This window comes from Xenopus laevis, chromosome 5S, assembly GCF_017654675.1.
Source record: "Xenopus laevis strain J_2021 chromosome 5S, Xenopus_laevis_v10.1, whole genome shotgun sequence".
Lineage (NCBI taxonomy): Eukaryota > Metazoa > Chordata > Amphibia > Anura > Pipidae > Xenopus > Xenopus laevis.
The window spans coordinates 31,988,763-32,016,530 of record NC_054380.1 but is presented as its reverse complement, the minus strand read 5'-3'; the positions used below and the strand labels follow the sequence as shown (position 1 = coordinate 32,016,530).

At 39.0% G+C, this 27,768-nt stretch overlaps 2 protein-coding genes across 3 annotated transcripts in view; one reads left to right on the top strand and one right to left on the bottom strand.

Moving 5' to 3' along the window:
• Nucleotides 1-4,132: 4,132 nt before the first annotated feature.
• mtln.S (mitoregulin S homeolog) lies at nt 4,133-5,467 on the bottom strand. The gene is made up of 2 exons (XM_041564367.1): nt 5,229-5,467; nt 4,133-4,341 (listed from the first exon to the last, which is right to left on the bottom strand). Exon 1 carries the CDS (start codon nt 5,450-5,452, stop codon nt 5,282-5,284), a length of 171 nt encoding a protein of 56 aa, XP_041420301.1. The 5' UTR covers nt 5,453-5,467; the 3' UTR covers nt 4,133-4,341; nt 5,229-5,281.
• A 59-nt stretch (nt 5,468-5,526) lies between these two features.
• Nucleotides 5,527-27,768, top strand: part of LOC108717789 (two pore calcium channel protein 1) — a 47,684-nt gene continuing 25,442 nt past the window's right edge. The window contains exons 1-6 of one of the 2 annotated variants that reach the window (XM_041564365.1): nt 5,527-5,613; nt 21,939-22,024; nt 23,891-24,005; nt 25,119-25,247; nt 26,520-26,636; nt 27,300-27,418. In XM_041564365.1, coding sequence (XP_041420299.1) covers nt 23,919-24,005; nt 25,119-25,247; nt 26,520-26,636; nt 27,300-27,418 — 452 coding nt within the window. In that variant the 5' untranslated portion in view covers nt 5,527-5,613; nt 21,939-22,024; nt 23,891-23,918. Of the gene's footprint in view, nt 5,614-15,890; nt 16,373-21,938; nt 22,025-23,890; nt 24,006-25,118; nt 25,248-26,519; nt 26,637-27,299; nt 27,419-27,768 lie in introns of those variants that run through there. The other variant, XM_018265135.2, reaches the window with a different exon arrangement.

The following is a 27,768-nucleotide window of genomic DNA, read 5'->3' as shown; positions in this document are numbered from 1 at the left end:
GGCACAAAAATGGGTGTGATCAAAAAAATTGTCCCTCCTTTTTATTTCCAAAATGTTGGGAGGTATGCACTTAAAATTATATCATTGATATTTATTGTATATTTGTTAACCAGGGAGAAATTCCTTTTAGGAACACGTTTAGCTATGCATTATTGCATTGCAATGAACGTACTCTCTCTCTTTCTCTGAGTCCCTTACTGTTCTATCCACTGGCCATTCTGACTTTTGTACATTGTTTAAAATTAAAACGACACTATGACAATGCTTGCAGAATTCTTCCTTATCCAGGAATGACTATTGGAACGATGATACAGTAACACACATTCTATACCATCTTCCCTATACTATGTATGACATTTATCACATATTTTAACACACAAGAACAACGAATAGCATGTCCTATGGCATATTTAAACATTACAGATAGCTTTACCTTAGCATTATCAGTTCTACAGTTATTATTCTATGCCAGTCAGCTAAGCTTTGATCACTGCTACCATATGCAATGGAATAAACATAATGCCCCCCACAGGAAACCAGTGCCTGCAAAAATATGAGGAATCATAATAAGAAAATGCTGGTAAGACTGGGCATATTCCTCTCTGTTTCCCAGTTCTCTAGCACAACCTCAAACTTTCAGCACCTTAGGTCCCTACTGAATTTTCCAACATTTGGCCTAATGATGTCACAGGCAAGATCTGCTGCTAGACAACTAATTCCCCTCACTAGCTCCAAACCAAACATAATAATTTAAATATCCAGCTGCATAGGTATTTACAACGAAAACAGGCCTTGAGGGTTGCTTTTCAAAACTTTAACTGCAGACATATTTCCCTATGAGGGCCCTTTGTATAAGACTCTGATATATAGATACCTCCCAACATTTTGGAAATAAAAAGGAGGGACAAAAAAGTTGCCACGAGCAGTGCGGCAATTTTTCCACCCACGCCCATTTTTGTTCGTTTTACAAAATTTGTCAGGTTATGAAAGTTTGAACATATTTGTGTTTTTTTCCCCAGTTATTACAGTTTTGCTAATGAAGGTGAATTGCCCTTTAAGTTGTGAGTCTAACTTCTCCCAAGAGTCCTGTTATATTATATTGTTACAATTACTTATTTGCTTATCTCAAAATTGTTACAAAAGTATCTTATCTGCAGCTGTTGCTGTTCTGGGCTCTCTGCCAATTAAGTTAGAAACATTGTTTCTTTTTCTACCTGTTCAGTGCAGAGAAAATTGGGACTTTCCAGTACAAACAAGGGACTGTGGGTTGAGCAGTCAAGAGGGACTGTCCCTCTAAAAACAGGACAGTTGGGAGGTATGTATATGTACAAACAGCACCAACTTGAGAATGATATACATCTACATTATAATGTCAAATATTAAAGTCATACTCAACAGGGATGACCCTTTCATGCCTGTTGCTTATAATTCTATGTAGTTTGGTACATAATGGTTAATTAAACAAAATTTAAAAAGTACAGGGCTAAAGCTAGGATCTTTTGAATGCTTGTAGTTGTGTAAAGACATTTTCGAAGGCCAGTGCAAAAACCATAAATATGTCTTGCACGCAATTGCATACCTCCCAACTGTCCTGTTTTCTGCAGGGTTTTTTTTTAAAATTTTTTGACAGCTCAGACCATATTTGTACTGGCACACCTGGGGTTAATATGATTATTCATTTTCTATATTCATTTTCATTATAGTGTTATACAAATCTACAGTTAATATGCTCTTTCTCCATTTTAATTAGGGATTATATCGGCATGTCCGGGATTAATATGCACATTATCCATTTTGTAAAGTAATTATACTGGGACATCTGGATTGTGTTGAATATATGGGTGCAGCCATGCTATAGGGGTGCAGCCATGCCTTGGTTACACCATTATTACTTACTCTCTCATAGTTCCTATTTCAGGGATGGAGATCCACACCTGCTAGTATTCCTATTGTGTGGTCAGAGCTATTATTTTTATAGCACAAATCTCAGTGACCTCATTTTTGTTGGAGGATTATAATATTTCCAGGGGAACGATATGAACGTCTAGCCCAGGACCCACTGATTTGGGGGGACCCCACTGTATGTTCTTCTCAAATTCACTGCATGAGGAGCAGACAGGCAAACAGAAAGAGAGCACAAGAAGCCGTGAGAGCACAAGAAGAAAACATGGCTACTGGTATTCTGGCCATTCATTGGCCATTTTCAGTATGGTAGTGAATTAAAGCTTTTCAAAGATATTTCTACATTTTTATTACATCAGTGGTATTACAGTTTACTGTAAGGTACTACAAATGCTGTAAAGAGCAAGAACTTATAGAAGTTTATCCATTTTGATGTACGTTCATTAACAATTTTCAGTTTTAAAGTTATCAATAAATGTTATTGCTACTGAAAGCCGTATCTGTCTGGCTGTTAATATTCTCTGCACGTTTGGTTCTAGGGGGTGAGCGATATATTTTGCCATGTTTCAGCGAGAAAAATAATGCCCATAAAGGATAGTTTAAAAATGTTGTGTGGTTTAAAAAATTGTCATGCCAAAAAAAACCAAAAACCACTCCATTGACTTCAATGCGTTTGGCAATTTTTTGGGTCAAGTTTCTACCAAATCTAGTTCTGACTACTACAACAATGTAGAAGAATTGCTTCAAGAAACAACACAGAGAAGAGAAAGGGATAAACAAATATTGCAATTTGATGTACAGGTATGGGATCCGTTATCAGGAAACCAGTTATTCAAAAAGCTTCAAATAATGGAAAGGCCGTATCCCATTGGCTCCATTTTATCCAAATAATACAAATTTTCTCTGTAATAATAAAATAGCACCGTGATATATCATTAATCCTTATTGGAAGCAAAGCCAGCCTTTTAAGTTTTTTATTGTTTACATGATTTTCTAGTAGACTTAAAGTGGACATGTCACCTACACATAAAAAACTGCATAATGAAAGTCCTTTCCAAATTAAATATGGAACCCCAATTTTTTTTTTTCATTAAAACATCCATACCTGTTATAAAGGTGTTTAAATATGTAAACTGTCAATCAAATATTAACTGCCCCGCCTCTATGCCTGTGGCATAGAGGAGGGGCAGTCAATTACTTTCACTTTCCATTCAGCACTTCCTAGATGTCACTGCTTTCCTCACATTCCCCCTTCCCTCCTCAGGCTCTATATTTGTGTAGGGCACTGCACATGGACATTAGGTCCCCCATTCTGGTGCATACACAAGATTTTGGGGTGATACACAATTTCCCTTAATAACCGTGTCAACAAAATGGCAGCTGCCTGCTTGCTGTGATTGTATAATTCCAAGACTGAAGGAAACAAAATGTAAATAATAAATACAGTGTAAGTAAAGTTTATTTTTCTCAACTATTTATGAAAATAATTTGAAATTATCTCTTAGGGTGACAGGTCCCCTTTAAGGTATAAAGGGCTAAATAACAGAAAGATCTATTATTCAGAAAACCCCATGTCCCGAGCATTATGGATAACATGTCCTATACCTGTACAAATAATGTAAAAAAAAAAAAAATTAGAATTACATTTCCTTAGATAATAAATGTTATTAGGTGTGTTTGTTTGATCATCTTCCAAACACTTTTTTTCAGTTCAGTTGTTTTCAGATTGTTCACCAGAAATAAAGATGCTTTCCATCTTTTATTTTTTACAATTTTTCCAGAATTAAAATATTAATATTTGTGTCACTGATGTTCCAGTCTGGCAGTTCAGTAATGTAAGTCCAGATTCTGAAATGTCATAATTTGTCACATTAGTTGATACATTTCTCAGCAGCATCTGTGGAATATTAGCAACTATTGTTCTGCTCAGCAGGGACAAAGATAAGAAATTTATTAATTACTGTATCAATTTAGAACAGTTATTAGAGTCAGTGACCCCTCTTCCAGAGCTGCTTTAGGAAGATATAAAAAGGAGAAAATTTTAACTTTAAACTTCAATTTTAGAAAGACAGTCACAAATAGAAAATAGAAAGTAAATGAAAAAAGTTATTTCTGGCTTACTATATGAAAACAGTTGAACTGAAAAAGTGTTGGAAGGTGAAGAACCCCTTTAAAGTGTCTTCCTCATTGCTACTTCCACTAATTATACATAGAATTAAAGAGACACAAATATTTTAAAAGATTGTGTTTTTATTCAAATCCCATATGGCACAGCAATTTGGGGTGTATTCCTTCTTCCACCAGTCTATACAGCTGTGTTTAATGTATGTCCACCACTTCTTGATATTAGAAAATATTTAAAGTCTCTTCACAAAAGTCATATATAAAAACGATTCATTCATTTTATGCTCACGTCAGTCATTTGATTTCCTTTATAACCTGTAAAGTAAAAAAATATATATACACATAAGAACATAAATAAAAAGGGGGAAAGCACAAATGGACAGAAGTATTATCACAAGAAAGTAACCTTAGAACACTCTCTGAAGTACTGTATAATGATGACTTTCCTCAATTTCATACAATTTTGGGGCAAAAATCTACTGGCCACCAAAATGTCCAGAGGTTGACCTGTTTTACCAATATTTGTTGAACATATTGTATAAGTATTAGCGTCTTATGGGGCCCCTATACCTCCTGGCCCCCCTCTGTAGTTATGCCCCTGGTGAGGGCCACCTTTTGAAACGGTGGAGACCGGGCAGCCTGTGATGTCAGGGGTGGGCAGTGACATAGATGGGCGAGCTGTGACATCAGGGGGCGGGGCTACGACACTGCAATTGGTCGATCGCCGTGTCAATCAAGAGATACATTTTCCTTATTTGGAAAACCAGGCAAGAAGTTTTGACCCGGGCAGCCCTTCCTATGACGGGTGAATCTGTCCCATTTTACTTAATGGAAAAATTTGCAAATCAGTGGATTTTGAAAAAGGTGTATCTTAACATATTTATTTTCTTTTAGATGTTTTTTTCACTGCACATATTGTGCTAGTTTTGGGCTACTTTTAAAGTGACTCGTGGCTAGTTTTGTAGCTGGTTTTGAAAATTAGACCTGGCAGCCCTGATGCCAGAGCCTATTCTGACTCAGAATTGATTGGGGAATAACTCAGAGCTTAACTGGGGGAGGCGTGATAAAAAAAAAAACTTTTCCGTATCACGGAGAATTTAGACTGAGGAGAGAGCAAGGCGCGCGTTTTGCACATAAATGTCCCAAAATGGACACCGTAGCCCTGACTGACAGGAGAAGTAATAGCCCCACAAGTCTCTCACCTCCTCAGTAGAAAACCCGACAGCGCAGACAGTAGTCCCGGTATTCTGCAGCTTTAGGAGAGATCTATTCTCTTCTGTGTCTCTACGAGTTTGTGCTGCAGCCTCTTTTTCTTCCAGTCCAGGTATTTTCTCCGGACGCGGTTTGCTTGCCAGCCCACCAGCACCCCAGAGGCGAAAGACAGGAGCATGGCTACCTGCAGAGTGCGCTCAGACACCTCGCCCATAGCGCTCGCACCGATTAACCACAGGGAAGTTAAATCAGATTTCTCTCCGCAAGGTCACACTTCGGACTCTACTGCTGAAGAGCAGCTGCTACGGCACGCCTCCTGGTACAAACTTGTAGCACAACTAATTCACGTTTCATCATTGGCCGGGGACACGGCAGGTATTTATGGGCGGTGCCAGTTTTGCCCTCAGGCTTTGCTGGTATTTAGCACGACTCTTTCATACTTGCTTTACGTGCAGAGCGTGTGGAAGGTGTATGGACCCCTGTCTGAGCTGGTGCTGTCCTGCCTCTGCCTGCCTGCCATGCACATCTTCTGCTTTTAATATATTTTTTAAATGTTTGCTTAAAATATTCCAGTTTTTTTGGAATGAAGCAGAGTATGTCATGTCAGTATTAGCAGAGTGCATGCAGGACTGTTCTGTAATCATTAATTGCAATGAAATTGGCATCAGGGAAGGCTGTCTCTTGTAAGGCTTGTCCAGGTTTGGACTGGGGGTGTTCATGCAAATGGCATGTAGATGTCACTGTGCTCAGACTTATACTGTGCATACTTCCTGTCCTGAAAGTGAAAGTTACCGTTGTGTAATGGCTGCATGAGCCTGCTAATAAAGCACTGTTTTACTCTACGCATCCTCGGCTACCCAAAACATAACACGGGGCCCACCGGGACTCCTGTCCAGGGTCCCCCTCCAGAGGTCCCCCTTACTGCGATGTCACGCATGCGCAAAAGAAGGTGCGCCGTTCACATGCGTGAAAGGAGAGACGCTGCACTAGGCCTGGCCGGTAAAAATGATGGTTGATCCCAATGTTATTAATAGGGAAAAAGATAGATATATAGGAGGGCAGGTATCTTTTTCTGGAAAGGGTGGCAATCCTATGCTGCACGCATGCAAAACGGCGCTGCACGTCGCCTCAAATTGTATTTTTTTTTTTTTTGTAGGGCCAGGAGATCAGGAGAGGGGGTCTGGCCTGGCGGGGTCCCATTACGTCGTTTAGAAGCTTTGTGCTTAAAGACAGAGACATAGGCTCCGATTCGGGAAGATTAGTTGCCCAGCGGGATGACAATCCGCGCGCTTTGTTTTCCGAAGTTGCCTCACGAGGAAACTTCGGACAAGTTTGGAAAACGAATCAATCTGAGTGCCATCCGATTCTAGCCAGAGGCAGGCAGTTTGTGGAGATTAGTTTGCCCCAAAGAAGCGATTTATCACGGGGTGACTAAATCTTCCCGAATCTGAGCGTGTGCCTCTGCCCTTTAGGAGTTGTTTACGTTTGAGTTAACTTTTAGTATGATGTAGAGAGTGATATTATGAGACAATTTGTAGTTGGTTTTTATTTGTGGTATTTCACTTTTTATTCAGTAGCTCCCCGGTTTGCAGTTTCAGCAACCTGGTTGCTAGGGTCCAAATTACCCTAGCAATCATGCACTGATTTGAATAAGAGACTGGAATATGAATAGGAGAGGCCTGATTAGAAAGATGAGTAATGCAAAGTAGCAATGACAATACAGTTGTAGCCTTACAAAGCATTTGCTTTTAGATGGGGTCAGTGACCCCCATTTGAAATCTGGAAAGAGTCAGAAGGCGGCAAATAATTAAAAAAACTATACAAAAAAATAAACAACGAAGACCAATTCAAAAGTTGCTTTGAATTGGCTATTCAATAACATACTAAAAGTTAACTTAAAGGTTAACCCCTTTAATCGTAGTTTGGACACAATTCTTGCAGGTATAAAAAAAAACCTAATTTACAACATGGTTACATCCCATCTAGGATATTTAGGGACATATTTAGCAATGGGTGAAAGTATAGTACTCCACAATTTATTGGAGTGTTTTGTGGTATTTATAGCACCAAAACGCTGGGAAAACATGTTTTTTTCAAAATGCAACATTTAAAAACGCTGCTCGAGCAGAATTCTGCACTGAAATCTGTTTTTTAAAAGAGCAAAATTGTAATATTTAATTTTGAAATTTGGCATGGGGCTAAACATATTGTCAGTTTCCCAGGTGCCCTCGTGTCATGTGACTTGTGTTCTGATGAATTTCAGTCACTTTGTACTGCTGCACTGCAAGTTGGTAGTAATATCACTCCCTCCCTTCTCTCCTCAGCAGCCCATCAGCAGTACAATGGGTAGCTAACCAGATAGCAGCTCCCTGACACCTCTGCTGAAGGATTTGTTTGCATTGTTAGCCCCACCTAGTGGTAGACATGATAATAGTACATAAGTTGTTGTAAATACAATGGGAAGGAGGAGAAACAATACAGCTGTCTCAAGTCAGTTCCATCCTGAAGTGCTGGCTCCTTCTCAAAGCTCAGAATCAGATACAATACCTGTGGGGGTTTTTTTGTGATTTTTAATATGATGCAATGAAACTTTTTTTATATAAAAAGCATGGCTGTAGAGAAATTTTTGAATTTGTAGTTTTACCTCTGTTTGGTCACTAGAGGTCTCTTACATGCTATAGTATTTACTATATATCTACTAAATTCTGTGATCCAGCCTCTTTTGTGGATTACAATACCTGATTGGCTGCCTCCACACCAATATTACAGTTAAATAAAAATAAATTTGTTGGTTCAAGAATAAAATTTTAAATGGTAGAATGAATTATTTGCAATGTAAACAGCGTAATTTAGAAATAAAAAGTAAACCAGAAAAATCATGACAGAATCCCTTTCATGTTTTTATTCCATTTTATTTACTGTTTGAAAATGTATATGTAATGTATACACACACACACACACACACTGCCTTATTTGTTTATTAAAGCTAAAACTTTAAACAAACCCATTTCCGGTATAAAAGTGTGTGTGTATACCTGTACTCTTAGTTTACAGAAACAAAAGGTTTGTTGAAATGCCAATTACCCATTTGGCTGCTGGCAGCAGACCCAACATCACATGCACCAAAAACCAAATGGCACAGTGAATTGGATGGGTAATTGATTTACTTCCTTTGAAATATCTTTAGAGAATGGCAGTCTTAAGCTGGCCATAGACGCAAAGATATTTTCGGACCGTGTGTGGAGAGTGCCAACATTTTCCGTCCGGCGGATATCGGTCGTTTGGTCGATCGGACAGGTTAAAAGATTTCTGTCGGCTGCTGATAATATCTCTGCATGTATTGCCGATCATATGAGGGAGACTGTCACTAGCTTTGGTCGGACATAACTTTCGTACGATTGCTGTCAGGGACAGAACATCGGCTGATTTGTTCTTTTGTACTTTATTTGATCGGAATGGTTAGTGGCAGGTTGGGAGATGGAGAAGTCTGATCGTACGCTGATTTGTACAATAGGATATTTGCGTCTGTGGCCAGCTTTACCGATATGATAATCTCTGGGAACACCCACAGGAACCCTGCACATCAGCAGGTCAAGTGCAGAACTCTCTTATTAAATAGCTTGTTGTGTCTTACACCTCCTGCAAGTCCAATAGGCACCCCTGATTTGAGGAAAAATCACAAAAGCCTGGGGCAGCATAAAGTTAGGGGTGGCATGATGCTTAGATGTGTTTAAATTTGCTTGTTCGTTACAGAGTACTGGGAGCTAGGCACGAGATTTTGTCATCTATTTGATTCTACCAATCTGTCACTACAAGCATACTCAAGCTCACACATGAGGAGGTGTTTAGAGGGCAAAATGCACCCAGTGAGTCTAGAGGTGTGCTTTTGTACAAATCTAGCCCTGGCAACAGGCAGAATTGGTGCAAAGTGGTAGCATAGATGAGCACAAGGAGGCACAATCACTTGGATATGGCATTTAAAAGGTGTGGTTCACCTTTAAGTTAACTTTTAGTATGTTATTGAATGGCCAATTCTAAGCAACTTTTCAACTGGTCTTCGTTTCAGCTTTCAAATAGGGGGTTCACTGACCCCCATCTAAAAAACTAATGCTCTGTAAGCCTACAAATTAATTGTTATTGCTACTTTTTACTAGGGATGCACCCTATCCAGGATTCGGTTTGAGGATTCAGGCCAAGATTCAGCCTTTTTCAGCAGGATTTGGATTTGGCCTAATCCTTGTGCCTGGTCGAACCGAATCTGAATCCTTCATATGCAAATTAGGGGCAGGAATTGAAATCACGTGACTTCATCACAAAACAAGGAAGTAAAAAAATATCTTTTCAATTTTTCGTTTCTTGCCCCTAATTTGCATATGCAAATTAGGATTTCGATTCTATTTTTTACGACTCATCTTTCTTTTCATGACCTCTCCTATTCTTGTTCAAATCAATAATTTGGACCCTAGCAACCAAAACTGCTGAACTTGCAAAGTGGAGAGCTGCTAAATAAAAAGCGAAATAACTCAAATACCAAAAATGAAAACCAATTGCAAATTGGCTCAGAATCACTTTCTACATCATACTAAATGTTAAATTAAATGTGAACAACCCATTTAATGGTACCTATCCTGCACTGAAAGGCAGCAGTGCAAACCACTGAGCCACTATCATTGATGCAATTTTTCCCTCAGCATAATTCCCCTTTCACTGACAACTGAAACTTCCCACTAAGATATACAAGAAAGGTTGTTCCTCAGTCATTATGTTATGAATTTGGTTTCATCATTTTACAGAACTTGTAAGAAATTGTTAGAACTGATGTTAAGTGGGGGGTTTTCAAAACAGGGGAAACTATCCAGTAACAATAAACACTTTTTCGTTCTCTTCTGGTTTGCAGCTTCCTTTAAATAAACATATGTATTACAGCAGTTAATATATGACTCTGATTGTAGAACAAAGGCATCCTGTTTGCATTGATATTCTGTGAAGTAATGGCCATGACAAATGTTATGCTGACATAGCTGGCCTTTACCATATTTTACTTGCATAGCCTCACCTGTATTTTCAGTTGTCATATTGTAAAAGCTTACAGTACCTTCATATTATTAAATAAAAGCAGGTAGAGTCCTGCATCGGGTCGGGTACCCGCGGGTTATCTGCAAAACCCTGCAGGTTGCAGGTAGAAGTTTCGGGGACAGGTATAGACGCAGGTCGGTGGGTTTGTGGGCTGTGGGTCTTCTCAATAGCGAGTTTTACTCATTTTTTTCTGATCACGCCTACTTCTAATGTCACTTCCAGTTTACAATGACATCACTTCCTGTTTCTTGATGGTCAGCGGATGGGGTTGCGGATAAGGTACTTGCGGGTTAGGTCAGGTAGTGGGTCCAAGCGGGTAAGTATGCAGGGTGTGGGTTGCGGGTCGGGTTCGGATTTAACAAATTGGTTCCACGCAGGACTCTACATGCAGGCATGCACATACAATAAACACAAGATGTACTTGTTTCCTACTTATGTTTCTTGTACTTATTATTTTCATTTTTAAATTGGATTGACAAAAAGACCAAAGTCCATCAATTTCAATCCATCCAAATGAACCCCAGTGCACATACTGTACATGCACACACTCATACCAACCTATATTTACACTCACATACATAAAATATATATACCAATATCTCATAGTAGGTTAGGCTAAAAAAAAGTTCAGCCTTTCAAGTCTATATATAACCTGCTGATATCTGTACTAAAGAGCTGATTTTTCAAAAATCCAGTTGGCGCCTTTTTCTCGATTCGAGAAAAATGTAGAGAAAAAAACGAATGCACAAGTATTTTCTGAAACCTTGAACAGCCAAAATTTATTAAAGAAAAAAAACACGAAAAGTCTCTAGAAAAAAAGTTGGCAAGCAAAAGCTGGCAAGGTTATATAGAAGTCAATGGTAACCACTATTTTCTATGGCATCTAACTTTTTTTTTCCCCTCGTCAGCATTTTTAATGAACTTGTATTTTGATAAATTAGTTGATTAATTGTAGAATATAGTATCACAATTGCCTTTGATATTATGTCTGTCCACGAACTGCAAGCCACTCTTAAAAGCATCAGCAGAATCAGCCATCACAACATCCCCCGGCAGTGCATTCCACAACCTCACTGTCCTCACTGTGAAGAACCACCAACGTTGCTTCAAATGAAAGTTCTTTTCTTCTTCTGAAGGTAGCAAGCAATGTCCTACATAGTAACATAGTACCTTAGTAAGTTAGGTTGAAAAAAGACACACATCCATCAAGTTCAACTTTTTTACTTTTTTTGTCTAACTGCCAGTTGATCCAGAGGAAGGCAACAAACCCCATCTGAAGCCTCTCCGGACTAGTCCCTGGATCAACTTGTGCTATGAGCTATCTTCCATAACCCTGTATTCCCTGACTTGCTAAGATATTATATGATGGGGATCAAAATTGTACGGCATATTCTAGATGGGGCCTTACCAGTGCACTATAAAGTGGAAGAATGACCCCCCTCCTCCCGTGAATCAATGCCCCTTTTAATACAGCTCAAGACCTTGATGCTGCTGACTGGCATTGCTTGCTACAGCCAAGTTTATCATCTACAAGTACTCCAAGGTCCTTTTCCATAATGGATTTACCTAGTGCAGTCCCATTAAGGGTATAAGTGGCTTGGATATGTTTACATCCCCAGTGCATGACTTAACATTTATCAACATTGAATCTTGTTTGCCACTTAGCTGCCCAGATTGCCAGTTTGTCAAGATCATGTTGCAAGGATGCCGTATCCTGGATGGAATTTATTGGGCTGGATAGTTTTGTGTCATCTGCAAACACCGATACATTACATACAATACCCTCCCCTAAGTCATTCATGAACAAGTTAAATAAAAGTGGACCCAAAACTGAGCCTTGAGGGACCCCACTAAGAACCTTACTCCAAGCAGAGAATGTACCATTAACAACCACCCTCTGTACTCGTTCCTGTCGCCAGTTTCCTATCCATGTGCAAACAGCTTCATTAAGCCCAACAGACCTTAGTTTATAAAGCAGTCGTTTGTGGGGCACAGTATCAAACGCTTTGGCAAAATCCAAATAGATCACGTCTACTGCCCTCCCACTGTCCAGCATCTTACTCATCATAAAAAGCAATCAAATTTGTCTGACATGACCTATCCTTCATAAAGACAGTAGATACACGGATCTGCACACACACTAGTTTCTGCAGCAGGGGACAGTGCCCCTCTCTTTTTATTATATTATCATCAATTGATCAACGTTTCGGGGGGTTTAAACTCCCTTCATCAGGATCCTTCCTTCATCCTTTATCCTTCATAAAGCCATGCTGATTGCTGCTCATAATGTCATTCACCAGGACAACATTTTGAATGTGATCCCTTAACAAGCCTTCAAATAATTGGCCCACCACCGATGTCAAATTTACTGGCCTATAATTGCCAGGCTGAGATAGTAATCCCTTTTTAAATATTGGAATGACATCATCTTTTCTCCAATCCATAGGTACCATACCAGATGAAAGTGAATCTGAAAAAATCAGAAATAGGGGTTGGTCTAAAACTGAACTAAGCTCTCTTAGAACCCGGGGTGTATGCCATCAGGCCCTGGAGCCTTGTTTACATTAATTTTTATTTAAGCTTTATGGATCATATCTATAAATCGCTGGTGCAATGGCTCATTTTATGGGAAAAAAGATCCCCCGTTATCTGCCTATGTCCTTTAATGTACTTATAAAGAGTAATCATGTTCCCTCAGAAAGTAACCCCAACCACAGTGCCAGGCCAGGTGAAGACGCCCAAGAGTGAGAAAAAAATTGCACACAAAAACGCGATGCGGATAGGACATGTACGCATGCGCAAAAAAGACGCGCCTGCCAGAGCAGCAAGATGAGTCCGGACTAGGGTTAGGAGGCAGAGAAGGTGCATGCCTGGTGCCTCCTCCAGATTTGCGCCCTAGGCAGGTGCCTACTCTGTCTCCTACCCCTAGTCCGGCCCTTCCCAACCTTGACAGTCAACCCTCATATTTTAAGTCTTCCATCCCCCCAACCAGTTTAGTTGCACGTCTCTGCCCAAAACTGCACCGCACACCAGGGACCTATAAAGAGGCAAAATTATGTTTTCATCTCAAGTTAATGCCTTTTTATGCAAGACAGAACTTTATTTGCTTTAGTAGCCACAGAATGACACTGCCCAGAATTAGAATTGTAGAAATTATCTACAAAAACCCCATGATCCTTCTCAATTAAGGAAACCCCCAACACACTACCATTTAGTGAATAACTTGCATTTATAGTCTCAAGTTAATGCCTTGTTATGCAAGACAGTTCTTTATTTGCTTTAGTAGCCACAGAATGACACTGCCAAGAATTAGAATTGTAGAAATTATCTACAAAAACCCCAAGATCCTTCTCAATTAAGGAAACCCCCAACCCCAACTTCATAACTTTGCACTTATCAACATTGAACCTCATTTGCTGGTTTGCTGTCCAGTTTTCTTATTTTGTCAAATCCCTCTGCAAAGTGGCAGCATCCTGCATGGAACCTACAGTTTTGCACCATTTAGTATCATAAGCATAAACACTTTCAATGCCCACCTCAAAGTCCTTAATAAACAAGCTAAAAAGCTTGGTATTGTTTTTCAAAACAATTCACCCACTAGATGCCAGTTCATCTAGACAGATAAATGAACATAGAGATACATAGAGATACATAAAGGTATCAGAGCAACAAGTGTGATAGTTTCTGGTAAAAAAACATGTTTTATTGCTAGTACAAGTGGTGTAAAACCAGAGCAACAGGTAGGCAGCAGAGAATAGCACAGACAGAAAGTGTGCAGACTGAACCTCTCTATCCCTATGCCCAGGGGCAGATTAATTCTTCTGCGACACTCTCATAGAGCTGTAATCTAAGGAAATTTTCTATTGTTTTATTTTGTCTATCTGAGCCCCAGCTACTATTACACATGAAAAAAATTTAATAACTGTCTATTTCATTTATTGAGACTCAGATTAGATTTCTGTCTGTCCAAGTCATAAAAAGAACAAAGGATTGTGGAAATTCTAAATTACAGCTTTGAGTCTCAGCTAGGTTAAGAACCAATTTGAAAAAATTCTGTTTTGGCTCTGATGCGGAAATTATTCACACTACTTGTGTGGGTGGGAATTTAAGGAATCGTAATTGTGGCATGATTTTTCTTGAGATGATGTTGCAGAGAAATCTGAATAACATATTAACAAAACTCTACATGTAAATGTTAGGATAAGTGCATCACTTCAGCATATTAATTTACTGTAGATAAACCCAGAAAATAAATGGATTGAAATCCCTCTGTTTTCTAGAGAATCTTATGCACTGCCCACTATGGAAAGCAGAGGGACTTGAAGTCTGAAAATCCATCAGTTCACAAAAGAACAATCTGGAGGTTACATTACACTGTGAGCCTAAGGGAGGTTAGAGAACTGGTCCAGCAATCTCGCAAACAGGCTATCATGGTTTCTAGTGATGTGCGGGCTGGCACCGATACCTGTAGGACCCATAAGCTGACTCCTGTACACATTCTGCAAATCGCGGGTGGCACCTGCCCTGCCCACCCCCTTATGTGACATCACAGATGGGTGGGTCAGACATAGGCCTATAAGTAGAAGTGCAGGACAGGTTAGGGTTGAGTGCAGATCTGGAGCAGGCAGGTTAGGGTCAGGTGCTGGTCACATTTTTTTTTGACCCACACTTCACTAATGGTGAAATCAGGCATGTCTATGCAAAAAAAAAATTCATATATCTCAGACTGGAAGTTCAGATAGTGTTTATCTATGTTTTCTACATAAGCCCAACTGAGCTTATTAAATAAAGGGAGGTATATTTTCCCTTTAAGTGATGAAAGCACAAACGTAAGCCCTCACCTTGAGTATGCAGTGCAATTTTGGGCACCAATCCATATGAAGGATAGGAGAGGGACAAAGTGGAGGGGTGTAGCTAAAGTAGTTAAAGGCAAAATTTACACGAGGTTCAGCATCAAACATTGCCAGCAGTCTGTCACCAATTCCCATTTAAAAGAATGTTCAACACTCTGGCAGATGTTGCCTGTGATAGCCAAGGGCTGTCCTGATTACTGTGGTTCTCCTTAAGATCAGCGGAAAGATCAAATCACTAGTGCTCTTACACACAAGTGGTTGTTCCTGCATTCCCTTTTGGTGCAGCTTTTATATGTTCTGATGTAAGGGATTGCAGGAGTAAATAGAGCCCCTTCTCGACAATCACTTGTCAATTACTTACAGTGCCGCAGGGAAGCTCCAAATGCAGGTGGAGTGAATGAGCCTTGGTGCATCACCATGAAACTGCAAGTGAGTTATAGCATAAATGAAATAATTATAAAATAATCAAATAACATTAAATATCTGCCTCAAAGTTTACATTCTGATTGGTAAAGTCATCAGACCTGTCCAATGAAAAATCTTTATAGATTAAGGAAGAAAGGTTAATAATAATAAAAAAAACACCCAAGCAAATGAAGTGTATTTCCAAAGTCATTTATTTAGCTCTTGCTAGTAGATTTAAAGTAATTTCTCATAGGCATACTGAAATAATAATAATAATCTAAGGGAAGAAGAGGGTGGTAGGCAAAACTCTGAACGTTCTAAATATGCCTTATTTTTAGCAACCAGTGGTAGATACAATGATTTCATTTGCGTGCTAGTTTCCCTTTAAACTCATCTTTTTCTGCAGAGAGTTGAAACCTGAGATATTCCCCTTTTCCTGCTGATCTGTTTCCTTTCCATCACATGACCCCCTTCCAAACTCTGGTTTATAGTGCAGGAGGGGAGCTGTGCTGTGAGCAGGGGGAAGTGGTTGGATGATATTTTGGACTTGAGAAAAACTTATGTATACTACAACAGGAGATTTTGCAGTAGTCTTACAGACAACAGCAGCAAAACCACTGTAGCACTGGATAGTCTTGGCAGAGCCGCATCCAGCTACCAGATCACATCCCAGGCTGGAGAGTTCTGTGTTTATTGAAGAAATGTCAGAAGCTGAAGTCACAAGTAATGGGAATTTCAGCAGGGGGGAGAACGGGAGAACTGAGGGGGAAAGTCACATAGATGTGGATATTGCGGATGAGGTATGGGCATCTTGTTTATTTTATACTTGTGTGCTAGAAGGAAAACTAATGCTTAAATAATGCAGGATGGTGAAATAAGTATAGTGGGTAAATAGAATTGCTGTAGCCCTGGCAGTTGTATTTTTCATAAATGTCCTACAATCCTAAATCTGTTAGGAAACTAATGCAAAAAGCCATTTAAAGTGGTAACAGATAAAGGCAATGAACTGACAACTGACAAGCCTGTTGCCCTCCCAGCATGCCGGCATTTGTGGTTTAAGAAGATCAACAGGACTGTAGGATGAAAGGTTCTGACAGATGGATTGTAGAACGCCGCCGCTGCACACAGCTGGCTCTAATTATTGTAAGGAATCTGGGGATAGTCTCTTCCTACAGGGCTGGGAAATACCAGAGGCAAACGTTTCTAACCAACACTTCCTTCTGAAACATCTGCCATTGTAATAATTGGAGATAATAGTTATTCTGTAAAACTAATTTGTCTGCTGTTTTAGAATTATTTAACTTTCCATTCTGTGTGACCCCCCCAACATCCAATTTTGGGGCTTAATAATTATTTTTGCTACTTTCTAGCAAATGCCAGAAAGGAAAAGCTGCAGAGCAGTAAGCAACTCATTGAAAACAAGAGGACTTGTTCCAAATTGGGTTTGAATTCCACTAAATCTCATTTTATAGATAACTGCCCTTTAAAAGTCTTGCTGCATGTGAAGTCTAGTGATGTTAGTGGTTTATAATTAAATGGAAGTTAATGGAATGATGATCTTATTCTGTGTTTTGGATTTTAGTTAATGTTTATAAGCATGCTTCTATTAACCTTTGTAATGAAAAATGGTTAGTTCTCTCTGCGTCTCTGATACTGTCACATACTTGGTCTTCTCTCTCTGTTACATACAGCACAGCTACTGCAATTAATGGCAGTGAAAACTTTGCTGTACCGTTGTACATAAAAATACTGTACATATGTAAAACTGTGTATTTTAAAGACTGCACTTTGGTTTTCAAGGGGCAGCTGCAAATTTTGATGTGCACAGCCATATTTGGGCACACATGGGTCATTTATGAAGTGCAAGGCAGGGTGCCATTTTTTTTAGCACTTCACCCATGCCTTCCCCCCCTGTTGGAATTGTTGTTAATAAAAGGTGCACCGTCCAGTGTTGGCAATGCAAGCCTGTCCTAAGCGCCAGACCAACTGCAGCCTGCATCAGTGACCTTGCGCACAGTAGGGGAACGAGGGGAGATGCCCATGTGCCTATGAATACAGTGCTTCAAAATGCAGGCATCCCTGTTTTCATGGTGGAATCCATAGGTCTCTGTGCTCTGTAAAGGAGCACTGAGTCCTGTGAAGCTTCTATGAAAACAATGGGGTCCTGTACTTATTGTATTGCATTAATCAGATTTTTATAATTATTTTAGCTGTTGTCAAGTGCACAACGCAACCACACCCAGACAGAAGTGGTCTCTGCATGAGCACGCTTGTTCCTCTTAGTACTCTTGCATCTCTGCCCAGTGTTTATATAATTTATTTCTAAATATATACCTAAAGGTTTAAAGACTTGTGAGATTGGTGTAACTAGATATTACTGGGCCCCACAGCAAATTCATTTTAGGGTCCCCAACATATCCAGAGTTTTCCCTTTTTACCAATTTATGTTGAAATTGCTCATTAATTAGAGCCTTATGGGGCCCCCTATACCTCCTGGGCCCCCTGCAGCTGGAGGGTCTGCTACCTCTGTAGTTACACCCCAGGATGTGCATACGGTACCCCAATGGGGTTGTGCACATCTCACAGGTTTACAAGGCTATGAGACATGTCTTGATATATGTGCATGTTTATGGCCTAATATGCCCCTACCAGTGACACTATTGTTTCCCCCAACCTTATTCAACGTGAGACTGGGGGTCCCCTGCCGTAACGGAAAGCTCAACTGCCCCTTCCTGCTCTAGCCCCAACAAACCACATTTCCTCCTTGGGGCAGATCTGACTAGGCCAGCGTGGGCCCACCGGATATTTTCTCGATGTCCCGCCGGCCCATTCAGACCTGACCCTAATGCAGTCTGTTCCAGTCGGCAGCTCCAGTTGGGGGTATCAGCTTGGAAACAATAAGTTCCTTTCATTATAATGGTTTTTTTTCAGTTCTAAATAGTATGTCTGTACTGTTAAATGAGTATTGTCCATATGTAATGCAATTATAAAAAGCTCTGGTGCTTTTTGGTACTAATTAAAACACTACACAGACTGTGGCAGTGACTGGAGAGCCCAGACTAATATCTAAATTTGGTGGGAATGCCAGTTTGCTCTCATATATATATATATTTTTGGAAGTCCAGCTCAGGGCTGTTGCTATAAGGTTTTCCTGTACAAATGACAAAAATTAAAGAATGAGGAGAGCACTGCTCAATAGCAAAAACGCTGTGGTTGTGTTTATTAAAGGACTTAAAGCCTTTAATAAACACAACCACAGCGTTTTTGCTATTGAGCAGTGCTCTCCTCATTCTTTAATTTTTGTCATTTGTTGGGATAGCGGTTTACCCAAGCGAGGATTGATGCATTCCTGAAAAGACTGAAAAGGCAGTGCGGAGGACATCATTTGTATTTTGCAAGGTTTTCCTGTACAAGTATGGGACCTGTTATCCAGAATACTCGGGGCGTGGAAATTTTCAGATAAATCTTTCCGTAATTTGGATCTTCATACCTTAAGTCTACTAGAAAATCATGTAAAAATGAAATAAACCCAATAGGCTGATTTTGCCTCCAATAATAATTAATTATATCTTAGTTTGGATCAAGTACAAGGTACTGTTTTATTATTACAGAGACAAAGGAAATCATTTTTTAAAGTTTGGTTTATTTGGATAAAATGGAGTCTATGGGAGACAGACTTTCTGTAATTCTGAACTTTCTGGATAATGGGTTTCAGGATAACTGATCCCATCTGTAATGCTATGGTTAAGGGAGCCTTGACTAAACATTGGACTGAAACTGGGGACTTCAGCCTAAAATTTCCAACCATTGAAAAGTTGCAAAATTTTTTTGTAAGGCAATTTGTGGAACTGGTGTTAACCAAAGTTGCCTGGAATTCTTCCTGTATAGCAAATTGGTTTTGAAATCTACAGCTTAAAGAGAAGCATTTCAATTTGGATTAGACTTAAAGAATGCGTCCACCCGACTGGAATCCTTATTTGATTTCAGTTGACATAACTCAGGAATGTCCAACCTGAGATTCTCAAACTGTTGAAGAACTGCAACTTCCAATATGCTCCTTCACCCACAGGTTGGATATACCTAATGAGTACACTGCAGACTTCTTACAATTTCATAGAATATCCATGAATTTCTCTCGGCCAGGGCTCCCCTGGCATTCTGTGTAGGGTACAATGATTTTTAAAAACTTAGAAGTTTGTCTTTTAAACTTAATAGGGGCAGTTTTTTGCACCACTGCCAACGTGCCACCTGAGACAAGGTTTTCATCTTGTTTCATGGCTGTTATGGTACTAACTGTTACTATTCAAAAGTTCTTTTGAAACCAAGGTATACTTTGTAGTACAGAAAATAAATGCATTCACTGTTTTATGTATTTTTTTTAACAAACACCATGGGCCTGTAGGCAGGGGGTAATTTTCTTTCTTGTGGAGGCTAATTAAAGTAAAGTCCTGCGCGGAACCAATTTGTTAAACCTGAACCCGGACCCGCAACCGGCATACTTGCCCGCTTGGACCCGCTACCCGACCCGCAAGTACTTTATCCGCAACCCGATCCGCGACACCCTGACCATCAAGAAACAGGAAGTGCTGTCATTGTAAAACGGAAGTGACATCATTAGAAGTAGGCATGATCAGAAAAAAAGAAGTAAAACTCGATATTGAGAAGACCCATGACCCGCAAACCCGAAGAACCGCCGACCCGCTCCCTAAACTTCTATCTGCAGGGTACCGCAGGTTTTTGCAGGTAACCCGCGGGTACCCGACCTGCTGCAGGACTCTAAATTAAAGACCCTTTCTACACAGATTTTTTTGTCATACTATTTAAATTGCCAATTACATGTATAATACCCCAGAACACATTGCAGAATAAATGCCTTTGCAGTATTGTGTGTAATAGCCCAGAACACGTCTATACCATACCTGTTTCATTTATTTTATATACTAGAACACAACAGGATAAATAGTGTCACTTCCATGTACAATATCCCTGAACACATAGTAGGATAAATGCAGTGTCATATTATGTATTCTACCTTCGAGAACTCATAGCAGAATAAATAAAGTTCGATTTTCCACTTATTCTATTCCTACCTTGTGTGCAGAAAATTTGTTGTGTTGGTTGAGGGATGCTTAGCCTCCCCAAGCGTTCATGAAATCTGCTTATGCTTGCAGCTCAATTAAAACAGTGAAACAGGGTTTCAGCATTGGTATTGCTTAGAGTACCCCCTTAATTAAAATCCTCCAATGAGATGTCTGCCAGTTTTGCAGTTGTGGGATTCGCCCAAGGAAGATTCAAAATGATATTGACTCTGACACAGCAAAAAGTGCTGGCTCAAATGATACTCAAATATTTGAAACTTTAAACTACATCATATCATAATGTAATGTTGCACTAAAGTTACAAGGTAGTCAATGTAATCAAATCTCCCTAGTAGGTACGATTGAACCAAAAGTGAAGTCCACACCTTACCTCTGCTTCTCTTTAAATTCACATTTAGGCAAAATAAGCAGGCACTGGATCCTGGTCTCATACATGTGTGTAGCCTGATAGTAAAATATATGACCACTGTGGCACAAGCTTAGTTCTGAGTGTGAATGTTTTAATATATACTTTACTATTGGGAAACATCCTTCCCAATACAAAGTTCTGCAAACTTATTTTTCCCAGAGAAAAATATTCTTTGTAACTGAAAAGGCACCTATCACAATTTTTAAAGTATGGTTACAATCAGTGAGTATCAAAATACCGGTCTGATAAACAATATGTATTTCACATGTCCAAAAACTAAAAAGAAGTAATCGGCTGAACAGCAAGACAAGTTAATAATAACCCTAGTGCACAGCTCTGCAGTCGTTTCAACTTGTGTAGAATGGGTAAAGATTAGCTAAACTACCACTGAGCAGTTTGGAATAAATCATTTGTTGAATGAAAGGTTTATCTATCAAGGTTTATGTTTAATTTGCTTGTATGTTTGCACTCATAGTGCTGTTGTACATCTTTTCAGGTATAGCAGTTTTAATGATCCCAGTTCCATCTCACCTAGTCTGACATAATGCTATTTAATTCCAATAGTATTCTATCCAACCTCTTGTCTGCAAATTGTGGCTCCTTTACTAACACCTGGCAACCAATAAACAATCACCTTTCATCAATCTACTGCAGGTAGATCAATGAAAACAAATCTGTGATTAGTAGCTATGGATTACTGCGACCAGGACCAGCCTTAACAATTGTGGGGCCCAGGACCCAGCATTTAGTGACATCTCGTGTTTCTATTTGGGGGCAGCGTTATAAAGGTGTCTGCATTGAATTTTATTTCTTATTATTCTGTTCCTTTTTCAGTTTCCATTATGTTTTTTTTTATAGCAAAATCTTCTGCTGGCAGTGGCATTTGTTTATGATGCGCAATACAACAGGAACATCCACTTTGAGACGTCGCCGGAAGCAGTGAGGTGAGAAATCTTGCAGATAAATGTGTTGTACTTGTAGATCCCCTTAAATAGTTCCACAGATAAGTACAGTTATGAACGTACAGTTATGAACATAAGTACAGTTATGGCACAAGGTTGCAACTGAAAAACCCAAAAAGGCATTTAGAAAATGTGCTACCCAAAGCAGTAGGGTTCATTTTCCAACCACTTTACCTTAGCATTTGGGCAAGCTGCTGCACCCACCCTGCTGTCATTCCTGCCATAGGGAAGTCTTACTTCCTATGGAAAATGAAAGAATGTATTCATGTTCCTCCCTTCTCCTTCTGAAGCTTTGATGGCTGAGAGGGGGTGCTCATTTGTTAGGTGACAAATGGTCCCAGAGTACTTTATTTTAGTGATGCTGCCATCTTTCCTGTGGTCCCAGGTATCATTTATGATGCCTTTGCACATTCATAGTACAGAGCTGCTTGAGACCCACAGCAAGGGATGACAGACCTGTTTGTGTTTTAAAAGGAGGGGTTTACTGACCTGGGGTTAGAAATTAGGAAAGTTGGTCAACCGCAGGGGCGTAACTATAGAGGAAGCAGACCCTGCGGTTGCAGGGGGGCCCAGGAGTGTAGGGGGCCCAGTGAGACCCTAATTAATTAGCAATTTTAATATATCTTGGTAAAATAGGCCAACTTATAAATATTTTGGGGCCCTAAATTGAATTTGCTATGGGGCCCACGCCACTGGTCAACCGTGAGTGCCTGGAAAATTGCTGAATATGTTTGACTTTAACCTTTACATGACACAAGTTATTTAATCATGTTGCTAGTAGAATCAGTAGTGTTGGCCATCGCCGTAGATTTTATGTGGCACATAAAGGGTTAATATTCAATACTTTACCAAAATGTTGTTTTAATGTGTGGTAAAATAGTAACGTTCATTAATACACTAATCATACTGAGTAACTCATGATCAAATCTAAAAATGTGTTTTTGTCCATGAAGCTCCAGAATTATGCAAAGGCCAACTCTCATTGACTCCGTTTACTCAAATAATCCACATTTTAAAAAATGATTTACTTTTTCTAATATAATAATAATAATAATATAACATTCCCTTGAACATGATCCCAAACTAAGATATAATCAATCCTTATTGGAAGCAGAACCAGCCTGTTTGGGTATATTTAATGTTTTCTAGTAGACTTAAAGTATGGAGATCCAAATTACAGAAAGATCCATTATCCAGAAAGCCCCAGGTCCTGAACATTGTTGATGATAGGTCCCATATCTGTATTTATAAAGAATCTCAAGTGTATGCAGTACTCTACAAGGTATAAACAGGGTACAGTTAATATGACAAAAAAAAAGTAATGAGAATAATTAGATACAGAGGTGCAAGGAATTTCAGTACACTCCAAAGTCAGGCACTTGATCAACCAATCGGATGGCTCACCAGTCTGTAACTTGGCTGGCTGTTGTCACAGACAGAAAAACAGGGGAAGGTTTTGTCTGATCCCCTACATATACATGGCCATTAACCAATGTTTCCTAAACGGTAGGGGACAAATCCAATATCAGAGGGTAAAGTAATTAAGTTCAGTATAAAGGGGAGTGCTAAGCAGTGTGATCCCTAGAAAAGGCTACTTAGAGTCCCCTGTCCCATAATAAGTTCCACAGCCCAGCATCATTTTTGCTAGTATTATAGTTGCCAATAAAATCATCATTCCATTCATAGGGCCCCCTTTGTGATCTTTAATTTAGTAAAGAAAGAGTTATTGATTAAACTTTCATTCTTCTGCTTTCAGTTCTGGGTACTGTAGCGTACTTTGTTCATTTCACAGTTTCCTCACATTTTATGTGCAATATTGTGCATAACTCTTATGTCTCACTGTTTCAGGCTTTATTACTTTTATAACCATTGGCTTATGCAAGTGGCAACTTACTTTTTTATCACTGTGGATCTGTTACTGGCAGTGTTTGAGGAACCTGCAGTTTTCCCATTACCATTTCTGGTAAGTGACTCATGCAAATACTTTCACTTGACCTGCTGTTTTGCTTTTTTTTATTTTTTATTTACATTATTTTCATTTTGAAAAACAAAGCAGAGGGTCAGGTTAGAGCACTATAGAATAGAGTAGAGCCAAAGCGGAAGGGATTAAAGAAGTAAGGAGCTTTGAATTCAACAGTTATCTGTAGGGTTGCAGGTTGTCCCTTGATTAAGAATAGTGATTACATCAGGGATTCTCATCCCCCGGTTGGGTGCCCAATACTGTGCCCCATGCTATTTAGAGTGGTCAGCATTATTAAAAACTAAAATGCGCGCATAAATGGTTCTGAAATAAGTTTATTGCCCAGCATCAACCTGGTCTAAAGAAACGTTTTTGGAATTATGACCTTAAAATACTCTCTTGAAGATGTGTTTTCAGGATATTTGGTTTCTGAAAAAGTGATCCTATATGTACTTGGTGACTCTGTTCATGTGAAAGTTCACCAGAATGATTTGCTATAGAAATAGCAAATCAATACTTTTCAGCCACTAATTTTCTATATGGCCTTGTTTGTTTGGGATCAATAATTATAAGGCCACTTTTACCTTCAATTTTTATTTCTTTTTGCTTTTTGTCCCCAAGCTCTTTTGAAGGTGTGATTGGCTCCTATTGTAATGTGAGCCTTTCCTAATGTACATTAGTCTTATATGGACTGGTCATAACCTTCTATGTCCTTTCAAGAAGCCAGCAGGGGTTAATAATGGGCCTGGGGTGTGGCCTGATAGCATTGTGGCCAGTAATCATAGATGCAGCTACAGCTAGCCTGAACAGAGACCTGCCATTATGCCCTTATAGGTATTTACCAGTATTTTAAATCTGGTGGTATATTTCCCTTCGGGCTCTAGGTGGGATAGTTATAGGTATACTTTAACAACATATTTATGACCAAAGCTGGCTAGTTTTCTAAAATATTTCCCATCCTACCCATGGAGATGTTGTAGCATGGCTAGTGGCCAAAGAATTGTTTATAAACTGGGGTTTTTTATAAACCAGTTATGTAATCTTGACTTAATGCCCACAAGGAATACATTATATAAAATATGTTCCTGATCCTATAAATCTTTTACTTCCTTGCAGGCAACTTCGATCGTGGAGGTGCTGTGTCTTCTGGCTTTTTTCGGTCGACTTGTACACTTTAGTAAAGTTACACCTCTCAGCATATTCTGGAAAGACACAAAGAATATATGTGTAATGGTTACAATAGGGGTAAGACTTTATTGATTGTTCATAGAACAGGACCTCTTATCCATAATCTGTCCATAACTTGGATCTTCATACTTTGTCTACTGGTAAATCATGTAAACCTTAAATAACCCAACAGTCTGGTTTTGCTTCCAATAAGGATTAATTATATCTTAGTTTGAATCAAGTACAAGATACTGTTTTATTATTATACTCGGTAAGGTTTTAAGGAACGTACCCCCGTTTGATTAATTATAACCATAAAAACACAATTTGGCCTTTTTAAACTAATTCAATATTTTTTTAATTCTAGAATCCAGATCAATCATGTCTTACCACAGTTTTTAATTTTTTGAGGAATCGTATTTATTCTATCTCCGCACTAACACTTTATATCAATCAATTTTTAATTAATTCATTGATCACTCAATTTATTTAATGTAATGGTGTCTTACTTATGGAATGAATTGGAAATTGCAATTAATTTATAAATTATGCACAGCACTTTAGAATTCATACCACCTTATTAATTAATTTATGAAATACAATTGATTGTATTTTTAATTAATTGTGTGTTTATGGTTATAAATAATCTATTCTAAGTAATTAATCTGAGTTGTACCGTCTTTATTGGATTGTTGGACCCCAAGCACTTGCACTTTATATACTTGATTGAGGGTTTAGTTGGTGAAAAGTGGAGATTGTTGATTCCTCCACTATAGGTTACCATAGACTGATTATAATTTGGAAATTCTATTAAATGGCATGGCATGGTTATTGGATTGTTGGACCCCAAGCACTTGCACTTTATATACTTGATTGAGGGTTTAGTTGGTGAAAAGTGGAGATTGTTGATTCCTCCACTATAGGTTACTATAGACTGATTATAATTTGGAAATTCTATTATTAAAGGTCAAACGTGGTACTTTCTTTACCTCCTTACCGAGTATTATATCTATCAAAGTTACATCCCTGGGAGCGGAGAGAAAAGGTATGGGAGCACTCTGACCTTGGGATCGGCATCCCTGCCTTGACCTTGTGGTTATTAAATTAGACAACCAAGTTTTATTATTACAGAGAAAAAGGTAAACATTTTTAAATATTTAGATTATTTGCATAAAATGAAGTCCATGGGACACGGCTTTTCCGTTATTCTGAGCTTTCTGGATAACCGGTTTCCAGATAATAGACCACAATATCTGTAATAAGGACGAAAGAGAAATTGGTAATCTGCTGCCATGTTTAAATATGTGTTGTCTTTGGATCTAGTGAATTGTGCATATTTTTATTCTACAGCTCAATTTAATTGATTTGATTATATACGGGGCGCTGAGTATAGCTGAGATACAGAGTGTCCGATGGTCAAGAGTGTTAAGGCCCATTTATTTGATCAACTTTGCAGAAAGCCGTCAGGTATGATTTCTTTTATATTTGTGTTACGTGATGCCATGATACAATCCTTTTGACAGCTATTACTGAATTAATTGGCTGCTTATTGACTCATGTACGGGACCAAAACAGACTAATCCACCAGTGTTTGGTGGGGGCCTAGCAGATATTATAAGACTGAGAAGACAAGAAATCCTGGCCAGGGCCACATTAGGCCTTGGATACAAACCTCTCTCTGCACTGTGTAAATAGACTTGCTAGGCCAACAACACCACCTTAGAGCCTCATAAAACTTTAGTAACACAGTATCTTTCAGGCATGTGTATTGAAAGTAATAGTCAATAACTGGTCCCCTTTTCCTCCTGGGCCCCCATGCAGTCACAAATGTCCCAATGCAGTCTGTGTCTTAACAGGTTTATTCCCTAGCAAACCAGGCAAGAAATAATCATATGCCTGGCGACTATGTTCACCACTAAAGCAATGACAATGTGATATACATATTAGAGCAGAGATGGTAGCCTTTATTGTAAGTGTGCTAGGTTTCCATGTTCTACAAACCTAATACAACATGTGAAACGAATCCATTCACACAGATGGATTCGAATTATGAGTAAATGTGAGGATAGGAAGATTAATTGAAGCCCAATTTATTTTCCTGCAGTAAATTTTCATTTTCAAACCCCATAGATCCGCCGGGCATTCCGGAGTATCAGAAACACACTGCCAGAAATCATGTATGTCTTCCTTCTCTTCATGTTCAGTGTTCTCTTGTTTTCACTGATGGCACTGCAGCTTTTAGGGAAGAGGTAAGCGCACAATTCATTGTGAACCTTTGATTATTAACTTACATACATTTTTTAATTAATGTGCCCTATTTCAAAATCATAATTATAATAGTTTTTTGAAGTGTAAAGAAATGTTACAACATTTACTATATTATAAATGTTATATGTAGATGGACAAGCACACTTAGAGGGTTATTTATTAAACTCCGAATGGCAAAAACTATATAATCCAAATTTTTTGTGAAAAAAAAAAAAACCTTGAATCTTTAGAGACTTTTTATACCCAAAGGAAGGAAAAAGTCTGAATCCGAAAATCCGGCATCTCAGACCTACTGAGGTTGTATAATAGTCAGTGTAAGAGGTCCCTATCC